Genomic DNA, 12276 nt, shown 5'->3' on the forward strand with positions numbered 1-12276 from the left:
TTCCTTGCTGAAAATCTGTCCTTTTTATTATTTCTTTGAAAATAATAAGCATAGTTATTTTTAAATCTTTGTAAAAACTTCAACATTGGGGCCCACTGCATGTATATTTCTATTGTCTAGTATTTCTACTGTTCTTTAATCATCCAGTCTTGTTCCTTTGTAACGTTGGTCATTTTCCTTTTTATTGTGGCCAGATATTGCACTGCAATGTCATTTGTAAAAATAATTGGAGGCCTATGTTGTTGTTTGTTACTTTAGTATAGAGAATTATAATATCTGAGGACATTAACAATCTAGGATTGCTGAAATTCAATAGCAGGGATTCAGATTTTTCAAAACCAAACTGTAGCCTTTATGAGGGCCTATTTCAGGTTCATCTTTGTTCCTTAATTGTAGCCATTTTGTTTTGTTTCTTTTTATATATAGTTTTTTTTTGGCAGAGACAGAGACAGAGCACAGGTGAGCAAGGGGCAGAGAAAGAGGGAGACACAGAAACCAAAGCAGGCTCCAGGCTCCGAGCTGTCAGCACAGAGCCCGATGTCGGGCTCAAACCCACGAACCATGAGATCATGACTTGAGCTGAAGTCTAACGCTTAACTGACTGAACCACCTTGGTGCCCCAGATGTAGCCATTTTGGATCTAAGTCCAAAATGAGGCAGATTCACCAAGAGCCTACTTGGCAGCTCTGGATTCCATTTCCTTTCCTCTTATTTCTGCAAGGTGGCCAAAAGTACTGCTCAACCTCTCAGCCCATCCACTGTTCCAACCCATATCAATAAATACCCACAACAGAAATGTAGTGTCAAACCCAAGTTTGCATCTCCAAATCCCTGTCCCACATCCTGGCTTCGTACTTCTTCACTATCTTGTTAGCTCTCTGATGTTTTCAAGCAAAGTTTCAAGACACAAATTGTGCAGTAATCCAATTATCCTCATCAGTAGGTGTGCATTAAATGGCTTGCTTAATCTACTGTCCTCAAATATCGGATTCTAGAACTGCAATCATCACCCACAGCTTTCAGAGATATCTGCCATTTTGCTTTCTCACCCCCATCCTATGCTCAAATATAACTTTTCTCTCATAGGCTATATCAGAGGGTTTAAGTCTATTGACACTTCCCATCTGAAAAAATATTTAATGATTCCTTGGTAAGCTGTTTGATGTACTCACCAATAATTCTGAGAATAGTCTGGAAAATTAATGCCAGAAATTCCAGACTCCATTTCTGTTCTGCTCTCTTATATGTGTCAAAAAAAAAAAAACATTAAGATCCCACATACCATACACACTCATATAAGCATATAAGCTATACATGCACATGGATGTGCAACTCCTTCCAAATGTTCAAAGGGGCACTAGCTCTCTATACTATTAGGTGTTTCTATCACCATTTGAATTAAAGGTTTCTATGAGACAAATGCTAAATTTTAGAGGCAAGTACCAAACTAACGGAATCCTTCAGAGTTCTTAGACAGACTTAGGACTCTTTAGCGATTTATCTAAAACATTATCCCTAAGGGTATAGTATGCAAGCCTATTATGGTTGTTTGTGGTTTTGCTTTGTTTTGTTTTGTTTTGTTTTTTGCCTTTTAATGCAAAAATGAAAAACATTTATGGAATATTTGTAAGTAATCCACACATCTGGAATAACTTTAATATCACCAATGAGAGCCCATTTCCAATATTAATAAAGCTAGCCAATAAGCTACCATTTTTATTTTAAAAAATCTAATGTCTGACATTCAATATGCTAGTTAATAAAATGCCCATTGTTGTTGGAGTTGCGGGTGAATAACAGAAACATTTATACCAACTGGCCCTTGTATAGGTTTCTTGATTAAAATTTTGAGAACACTCCTTTTCTCCTCCCCCATCCAGGTGCCCCTCTTAGTGTAGCCTTGATTCAGACATTAATAGGCAATTCCTGGATTTTGTAGTCTTAGTTAAATGTCAGCAGTACTTGGGTTGTACCTTGACCTAAGAAACCTACACGTAACATCATCCTATATATGTAGACATATTTTAAGCTTCAGTAAATTGCAAGCATTATGCAGGAGGACTACACTAGCTCCCACAACTGAGACTTAATAAAGGGCCAAAGAATCCTATGTTTCTCAGCTGTTAATTCAACAACCTTTCTTCTCTACTTGGAATGTGGGAAAGGTAGTAGATGAGACTACTGCAGTCATGGTTTGAAGTTTTTTCAGTTACATGCTGTATGGTAGAGTAAACCAATGTATATCAAGGAAATCTTACTGAAATTTAAATATACAATATATTAATGAATGTATTAAAAATTCTGTCTCAGCTGTAGGTTTGCTGATTCAGGATGTTAGCTTATTGCTGTACCTCCCAGTTGGGTAATATCGTGGTTTGATGATGAATAGACCTACTTAAAAGAAGAAAATCCCGCAATTCAGATCTTAGGGGTCCTAAAGCTATTAGAAAAAAAAAACCCAGAATTGTCAATAATGACTGCATTAGATTCCATATAGCTAGAAGCAAGAGGTGAGACTTTTGAATTCCTATCACCAGTTTCTAAGACTAGTGGTTCTTAAAGCATAGTTTCTGGACTGTGCTAGGAACTTCACTTGGGAACTTACAAGAATGGAAATTTTTCAGCCCATCCTAGACAGACTAAATCAGAAATTTTAGCCCATTTGTTATTTTTTAAGTTTATTTATTTATTTTTTAGTAATCTCTACACCCAGCATGGGGTTTGAACTCACAACCCTGAGATTAAGAGTCGATGCTCTACCAACTAAGACAGCCAGAGGCCCAAAATCAGAAATTTTGGAGATGAGACCCAACAATCTGTGTAATAATAAGTCTTGCAGGGTGTTCTAATGCACACTATTGTTTGAGAAAAATTACCTATAGTATGAGGTATATACTATAGACATCTCCCCCACACACACACTTTTTTTTTCCAGTTTGGACATGATCAGACATTTGGCCTTCAATATAGTAGATACTCAGGTGCCCTCCTATATGATTGACTTTTAGCAAATATGAACTCAAGAAGATTGTGCTACAATATTATTTCCAGGCTGGTAGATTCTCAGCTGGAGATGTTGTTTTGTATCAAAGGACAAGTGGTTGAGCACTTAAGGAGGTATACTTAACTGAATTCCAAGTGAGTTAGAGAAGGCATCCCAGAGAGCTGGGCATTCAGGTTGTTGTAAAGGGCAAATAGGAGTTAGTAAATAGAAATTGGGAGAAAGTTGTGTTAGACAAAAGGAATTTCAAGGACGAAGCATCCATTATGGTTTTATGCTTTCCTTTTGTTTTGAAGCTTAAAAAACTCAATAACTATATTCATTCAATTTTTACCCATGTATAGCATTTACAAACTCATCAATATTTAATTGATATTTTAAATGAATAATAACAGAACCATTGGCATATATTAACAATGGGATTTATATTGCTTTTCAAAACCTGAAAGACTGAAAGTTTGCATCTGAAAAGTATTTAGCAGTGGTTGCTTATTTATCCTTACATCCTATAAGTTCAGGTTGTTGTTTGTTTTTTTGCTTTTAGAAATTAGCTCATGCCTCCAAACATGTCATTTATTTATGTTTTAATAGAAACTACTAAACTAATAAGTAATAAGTGTTTTAAATTTTGTAGAAAAATAGATGGGGGTTGCTCCTAGGCAAGGTGGTCCCTTTCCCCACCTCCCACACATAGTTTCTCCTCTGGATCAAATATGTGATAAAGAGAATGTGTTTAGAATCTGAAAAAAATTAAAATAATAAATAAATAAATAAATAAATAAATAAATAAATAAATAATTTGCAGACAAATGGAATATTTGGATGATGTTACAAAATAAAAATTAACGTAATTTTGATATTTTTCCTCACCCCAGTGTATAATCCCATAGGAACCCCATGACGGAGTCTGGCTGGCTAGAGAATAATCTTGGGAACTCTGCTAGCTGCCAATTCAGAAAGTGGTCCCACTGGTTACCCAGTACCATGGCCAGGAACACTGCCTGGCCATTCTCATAAAGGATGAGCATTAATAGTGCACTGGATCATGATTGTACCCTTCAGAAACACCACTCAGAGCACATTTTTAATATGTCTGTTACAAATAAAGAGAAAGAAGTAAACAGTATGTGTTCATTATGGGACTAGAACTATGTAATGAGGAAACTGAAAACAAAGATATAAAATAATTGTTGAAAATGGTGTAGACCAATAGTAAAACTATACTATAATAAATGATTATGTGTGGATATATTGCATATACATTAATTTAAACTTGCCTACTCAATATAAATTGTATTCTATCTTTTGAATATATTTGGTTTTATGTCTTAATCAGTGAGTAATGGGAAATGTGTTATAACAGAGGCTTCTGCCCTATAGGATCAAGGCAACTTAATTTATTTCATTGGATTTCAACTACTTTTTGTGTATTTCAGAATATAGAATGCTATGCCTAACATAGGACTTGAACTCATGACCCCAAGATCAAGGGGTCTCACCAGACATCCCTTTTTAGAATGTTGACATCTTAATGTTCTCTACTAACTCTAACATTCTCCTAAGGTCATGTCCATTAACTTATGCTATAGTCAAGGGCCTCATGGGCATGGCACTTGTCTATAAGGGAAAATGCTGAGGGGATAGTGGATGGGATTATCATCTTTGTATGCGGAAGGCTGCCTTACTGATTATACTAAAGCTGTTTTAAAGGCGATGCCTTTTCAGGGTAATTGACAAAATATCTAGTAACCATTGAAGGTGCCAGGCCTTGGCCCATTTAGGCAGAGACAAGTAAGTGCAAAGTGGAAAGGCTTCTGATTTCTGTCCCCAGTGTGAAGAAGACAAGTTTTGAGATCCGTTTTTATGTGGCAGCAGGCTTTCAATAGGGAACGCTTAGATGTATCTGCTCACAGGATGAGGTCTACAGAAATGTTAGCAGAGGACTGTTATGAGAGGGGAAAACAAAAGAGTCAGACATAACAGGTGGGTAAGACTTGCAAAGGGGCAGCTTAACACAGCAAGGCTTAGCGAATATTGCTGCCCACCACAGTCACTGCTGTACACAGGCAGATGAAAAAAACCACCACACATAGAGGTCCCAGGTTTCATCACATTCACATTTGCTAATGTGCTAACCAAAATTCTACTGTAGATACCCCAGGAAGAGATGTTTTTCTTTTGTTTTTAATCCCTATTGGTCAGTATTTAGGAAAAGGAAGGCGAAGAAACTTCAGACACCACATTGTTTTGTTCTTGGATGAATTAAGGTCTAAGAGTTGAGTGAGAATAAAAAAACAGAAGGAAAAAGAAGAGGTATTTATATCATCAAACATGAGACACTATTGTAAAATCACAGATCCTATAAATACTCTAAGTGAGAATATGTCAGCCATCTTCTCACACTGAACTTCCAACGAGGGGGATCCCATTTGTCTCTTACAAAAGGATGCCAATATTATAGATGTGCCTTCTTCTAAAGTAACACCCCCCTGATAATTTAATTGAATTCATTAGTTGCCATTTCTATACTACCAAACAAATAAAGTAGTGCTATCTTAATAAAAATCAAGTCAACAAAAATTAAATGTGGGCACTAGCATAAAAGAGGCTATTTTGGAAAACTGCATTAGTCATTCAACAAATGTTTATTGATTGCCTACATTGTATATGGTCTGGCCAGGGGTGCCTTAATAGCACCTGTGATCAATTTTTTTAGAATAAATTGAGGAGGTTTTAAAAAGTATGCTCTTGGGACACAGGGTGGCTCAGTCAGTTAAGTGTCCGACTTTGGCTCAGGTCATGATCTCACAGTTTGTGAGTTCGAGCCCCGTGTCAGGCTCTGTGCTGACAGCTCAGAGCCTGGAGCCTGCCTCAGATTCTGTGTGTGTGTGTGTGTGTGTGTGTGTGTGTGTGTGTGTGTGTCTTCCCCTCCCCCACTCTCACTCTGTCTCTGTCTCTCAAAAATAAATAAACATTTTTAAAAAATTTTTAATAAATAAAAAGTATGCTCTGGGGCCTCATCCTTAGAAATGTTGATTCTCTAGGTAAAGGTTGATATCTAGGTATCTGTATTGTTTTTTAAGAACTCAAGTGGATTTAGACACACAGCCAGATTTGAGAAATTCTATTCCAGAAAGTCAAAAGTGGAATCAGACTAGGGCACTGCCCTAAGTAGTTTACAGTCTTTCTCAATAGTCTGTCTGTGTTGATAAGTGCCAGTGGCCCCATAAAGACTTCCATAACTTCATAATTGGTTTTTCCCCCTTATTGCTAAGGAACTTTATGGGTCTTGATATAATACTCATTATATGGATTATATGATAATAGAACAATAATAATTTGACAGGGATATCATCAGATGCTGATTAGCATTAATACCAGGTGCCTAATCACCCAGGTTCTTTGTGCATAATTGCATAATGTGGTCAGTTTTCAATTATCTTCAAATGGATTAATCATGGTGAAAGCTTTATGTGTCTCCATATGTTGGTGGACTGTTCCCTGGTTCAGTTTGTTTATATTCTAGAAATGAAAACATCGTTTAACTAAATAAAACATTATCAGCCTAAAAGTTACATAATTTCAAAGTAAATCATGTTATTTTGAGATTTTCTAAGTTTTGTACTATTGATATACTTTTTCCCTTTTCTCATATATATCACCAAAGTTTTATCTATGTAATCATCAAATCTATAGAGTCATGGATGTAACATGAATATTTTAATTATTTTAAGTGCTATGAATGGCTTAGAGGAAATTTTTATACATACGCAAGTTTCCTTTCTGCTTCTAATAAAATAAGAGATTTAAAGTAATTTTACATTTGTGATGAATATTCCTGCAATAGAATAATCCCCATCTCTGGCCCTAGAAAAATGCTCATAAAAATACTTTTCTTCTTACCTAGCTGCTTGTCATATGGCAGTGTAGGGAAGGCAAATAATACTGTTATGCCTATATACTAAAGCTCACATTCTTTTTTAGTTATATTAGTACAATTATTATTAATGTACATTTAGTACATTTATTTGTAACTAAAAATATTCTATATCACTGAACATAACCTTGTAAAGATTTTAAATTTTTTATTGGGCAGTTACTATGTATAACACTCTAGACTAAGAGGATTAAATTGGTTGTAAGAGAACAAATTGGAGAGATTCAACTAATACCATATAAACTTTATTCTCAATGAGTTTATAATACAGTGATAAATACAGACATGAACATAAAGAAATATATGGCAGCGAATGGAAAAAGAAGAGAAGAAGTAGAAGATGGAGCCTGAATGTAAAACTGAACAATCTTATCTTGCTAAATCAGCTGCTATATGCCCTCCTAGCGTCATTCACAAATGTAAACAGTCTTGCTTTTTGTTGAGCAAATGAGATAAAAAGGGTGTTTTTTTTAATTTTTGTAATCTTTATTCATTTTTGAGAGAGAGACAGAGTATGAGTTGGGGAGGAACAGAGAAAAAGGGAGACGCAGAATCCGAAGCAGGCTCCAGGTTCTGAGCTGTCAGCACAAAGCCTGATGTGGGACTCGAACTCACGAATGGTGAGATCATGACCTGAGCCGAACCGGACGCTTAACTGACAGCCACCCAAGTGCCCAAAACAGTCTGGTTTTTTTTTTTTTTGGTTGTTTTTTTTTTTCAACGTTTATTTATTTTTGGGACAGAGAGAGACAGAGCATGAACGGGGGAGGGGCAGAGAGAGAGGGAGACACAGAAACAGAAACAAGCTCCAGGCTCTGAGCCATCAGCCCAGAGCCTGACGCGGGGCTCGAACTCACATACCGCAAGATCGTGACCTGGCTGAAGTCGGATGCTTAACCGACTGCGCCACCCAGGCGCCCCAAAAACAGTCTGTTTTAAAGTCCAATATCAGGTATCAGAGTTAGGCTAGATGGGAGACACATCTTTGGGGCTTTGGTCTAAAGACATAAGAGTGACCCAGATAGAGCAATGCCTATAAATCTCTGTCTCTCTCTGTTTCTCTCTCTCTCTTTCTCTCATGCACACACACACACACACACACACACACACACACACACACACGCCCATATAATCTGTTGATAAAAGAAAATAGGCATAAATGGAGACTGTAATTCTATGCTACCTCAATATGTCTTTTAATGAGCTTGGAAGCATCAGTTTAGATGTCCTAGTCCTGTATCTACCTGGCTTTGTCTGTTTAGCTTTACTTTCTTCTCTGAAGCTAATAGAAACTTCTTTTTATCCTTTCAATGTAATTTCATTCCACAAGCAAATGATAGTTGTGATAACAGGAATTCTTTTTGCTTTAAATATTGCTCTGTTTTGGTGGAATTGTGTTGCAAACTAAATAAGATGTTTATAAAGAACAATATACACATGAAATAATAAGTTATAGCACATGATTGCAGTACCTAAACACACATATCCCCACATCTGACTTCAGCTGAGATATATAAACAGCTCTCCTTTCTTTTTAATTTTAAAGTTATATTCACTGTAATTTCTAGCTCTTAGCAGTATTGCTGCTCATTTCTAAAAGCCTCTTAAAATAAGGAATAATATCACTTATGGTGTAGGCAATGTTATTATTTTAAGCAGAAATCCAATGTCAAAATAAATCCAAATGGGTAAATCCCATCTTAATAGTGAACATATGTTTCTTGTTCCCTGGTTGCTAAACCCAGATGTTAATTACTACATTTGTCACTACATTGCTCTTTTCCTATTTGGAGCTGGCTGGGATGACTTTGCAGGCAGGATAAATGTCACATGTGTACCATCAGTAAAACCAAGATTATTTTTCAGAGTCTAGTGAAGTGCTGATGACATTTTAGAATGAGAATTATGAAAGATTCTTTAGAAGTTCGCCGTTCTTCATAGTGTCGTTCTTCTATGTAACTCCAATATGAACATAATGGGTTGAACTACATTAAAGACTGGACATTCTGACAAGCTACCTTATGAAAAAGGCAATAAAATACAATTACTGTTCAGCTTTGATTTAAAACTCTTATGGGAATTCATTTTTAAATTCACATTTTTACAGTCTTTCACAGTGCTTGAGAGAGATAGATTTAGCTTATTGTTTTAACTCACTGAAACTAAATCTTGCAGCCAATTCTAGATGTTGGCTTGCCAGTTAATAAATGGGAATTCTTAATGTGTTATTTTAAAGAAAGAAAAAATTGATCTCAGTGTTATATTACATTACTTCTGATCTTTGCAAATACTTTAACTCTCTGTAGTCTTTGTTCATGTAAGAAAAACACAAGTTTTGAGCAACTTTGAATTGATTAGCTTTCTCAGAAATCAATCATTTTAAATTGCAAATGGCTTAATAATATAATTGGTAAACAACATATTAATAAGAGCTCTGAACTTGACAAAAATAAGCTGATGCAGATATTAATTTTAAATTGTTCTATTGGATTTCAAATTTGCTTTTTGTTGACTGCATTTCTAACTTTCAAGTGCATTATTAGACATTTAAAAACCCATATTAGTGAAACATCTACTCTAGTAAAGAAAATATGTATATAATCTTATAAAACGTTTAATAAAACCTAATGCATTGACCTGAAACATTGATATATCAAAGACCAGTAACTTTAGGGTCCCTAAAAAAGCCCAAACTCTTATTGATTTATTCACCAAATATATAATGTTCCACATAGGAGGGATAGGTCAAATATTTAACAAGTGTTAGGGCACAGACACTGACCAGGAAAACCAGCCACTAACCCACCATTAGGGCCATACAAGTCTGTATTGGCTGAATATTTGCTGTATGGAGAAAACTATAGGCAGAGCAGTGGAGAGTGGGAGCAAACAGGAGTTTAGATCAAAATACACTAGGTTTGAGTTCCATACAAAATGTCTAATCAGAGATGTCAAGTGGAAAATCGAGTTGAGGGGAAAAGAAAGGCTGGAAATTCAAATATTGGAGTTGTCAGCAAATAATTGGTTTTCTAGGCCATAGGACTAGATGAGATTACTTAGGGTGAAATGTAAACACAGAAGAGATCTGAGGACTAGACCTTGCAGCATACCAAGTTTAAAGTTTGAGAAGATGGAGAGAATCAACAAGAGAGGTTGAGAAAAAAGCAACCTCTTAGAGACCAGAAGCATTTTATGCCTGTAATCCAATAGAAAATTAAATTCAAAGAAAGCAAAATCAGCTGTTTCAAATACTACTGCTAGGTCAAAAATTGAGAATTGACCACTGGATTTAGAAAAATGGGTATCATTGGTGAATTTAACAACAGTTTGATGGGAGTGTTAGAAACAAAACTCTGATTAGAACAGGATCAAAAGAGGGGTGCCTGAGTGGCTCAGTTGGTTAAATTTCTGACTCTTGACATTGGCTCAAGTCATGATTTCATGGTTTGTGAGTTTCAGCTCCACACAGGGCTCTGCGCTGTCAGCCCAGATTTCTCTTTTGGGATCTCTGTATCTCTCTCTGCCCCTCCCCAACTCATGTGCACGCGCTCTCTCTCTCAAAAATAAATAAATTAAAAAAAAAAAAGAATAGGTTCAAAGGAGAATATGAAGAGAGGCATTTGGGATAAAAATAGGAAATTATCCTTGCAGGGGCTTTTATCTAAGGATGAACAGGAATAAGATAATGTGCAGGAAAATGTAGGTCAAGAAATTTTGTTTACTGAAATGTTATAGCATATATGTATGCTGGTAGGAAGATCTATTGAAGAAGTAAAAACTGTTGATGAGAAAAATGAGAACTTAGCCAGAGGCCATAGTGTTAACCTTGAGTAGAGAAAAGAGCATGATATCTTGTGCCCAAATCAGTGTGAGATTAAAGTACAGACAGTCCACCCATGTAATGGAGGAAAGGGTAGAAGTGAAGTAAGATGATAGATGTGTTGGTGGTAGCTTATAGAAATTCTTTTCAAGATAATGGAAGCCCTTTCTTCACTGATCCAGACAAGATCAAGGGAACAGAAGTGAGTGCCTCAGTAGGATCCAGAACAACATCAATAGGTGAGAGGAGTTAAAAAGCAAAGAAACTACCACAGGAAAGGATAATTTGTGTGAATATTAAGATAAGCATGAAATGGGGCACCTGACTGGCTCAGTTGGTTGAATGTCCGACTCTTGATTTTGGCTCAGGTCATGGGATAGAGCCCTGTGTTGGGCTCCATGCTCAGCGTGGAGCCTGCTTAAGATTCTCTCTCTATGCCCCTCTCCCTTGTTCATATACTCTCTCGTTAAAAAAAAAAGTAAAGTAAAACACAAAATTATTTCAAAAATAAATAAAATTAAAATAAAATAAAATAAAATAAAATAAAATAAAATAAAATAAAACAGTGTGAATTATGACAAGAACTATTGAAGAAAATGACAATGTTCCAGGGTGGAAAATGTTCAAGAAATGAAGGTCAGTGACCTAGAGGTCAGTAGACAAGTGCAACAGCAAGGGAGGTGGGGAGGGCAGTAGAGGCAGCAGACATGATCTTCAAAGCAGGGTATTTTTATAAAAGAAGAAAGAATGGAGGTTAGAAGAGCAAGGAGATGCGAGGAGGCTACCTACCCCACCACCAGGACCAGGGAGATAAAGGGAATGGGAGAGAATGCAAATGCCACCATTTTAGAGAATTAATGGGAAAGCACAGTGGAAAATTAGAAAATACAATATGCTTAGAAAGTACAATATGTTGCTGATGATATTCTCCAAAACTGGTTGCTGCCTTTTCTTTCCCCACAATGCTGCACTGTCACCTTTCTAAAAATACCTGATTGTGATGCTTTTCTGCTTAACATTCATCAACAGGTCGCAGTAGTTTCAGGTTTCTATAGAACTAGTGTGCTCTAGGACTCTGTAGCCACATCTCCCATCTGTCTCCCATATGCATTCTTCACATCTATAGGCCATTGGCAATGATAACACAGGTAACACAGGGCTTTGTTGGTTGGTTGCATTTTGTTTTTTGTTTTGTTTTGTTTTGTTATGTTTCAATCACTGAATCACTTATGCTATCTAATATTCAGGTTTCTCACTTCTAGAATAGAGTAATTAATTTCAGAGTTTTTTGTTTTGTTTTTGTTTTAACCTGGGAGACCATTACCTTCTGAAGAACTAAGCAGAAAAGAAACATTCTTCATAATGTGAGAACCTCCTGGGTATTGCAGCACATTTAGGATAAGTGGCCTTGCCCATTAATTGCCAATTGTATCCTCTGAGACAACCAAAAATGTGCCCACACATTTTCTAGACACCTCATACTGTAGGGTAGCAAGTAAAATGCAGGCCACCCAGTTA

The 12276-nt window shown here is 36.3% G+C and overlaps 1 protein-coding gene across 5 annotated transcripts in view; it reads left to right on the forward strand.

Annotated features, from left to right (window-relative positions):
- The window catches only part of PIK3C2G (phosphatidylinositol-4-phosphate 3-kinase catalytic subunit type 2 gamma), a 347688-nt gene that overhangs the window by 293124 nt on the left and 42288 nt on the right, over positions 1-12276 (forward strand). The window contains exon 30 of one of the 5 annotated variants that reach the window (XM_045061454.1): positions 3877-5749. The exons of the other annotated variants lie outside the window; for them this stretch is intronic. Within the exon in view, the coding sequence (XP_044917389.1) occupies positions 3877-3891 (15 nt within the window). The 3' untranslated portion in view covers positions 3892-5749. Of the gene's footprint in view, positions 1-3876; positions 5750-12276 lie in introns of those variants that run through there. 5 annotated transcript variants of the gene reach the window in all.

Source organism: Felis catus, chromosome B4 (assembly GCF_018350175.1).
Source record: "Felis catus isolate Fca126 chromosome B4, F.catus_Fca126_mat1.0, whole genome shotgun sequence".
In the NCBI taxonomy this organism is placed as follows: Eukaryota; Metazoa; Chordata; class Mammalia; order Carnivora; family Felidae; genus Felis; species Felis catus.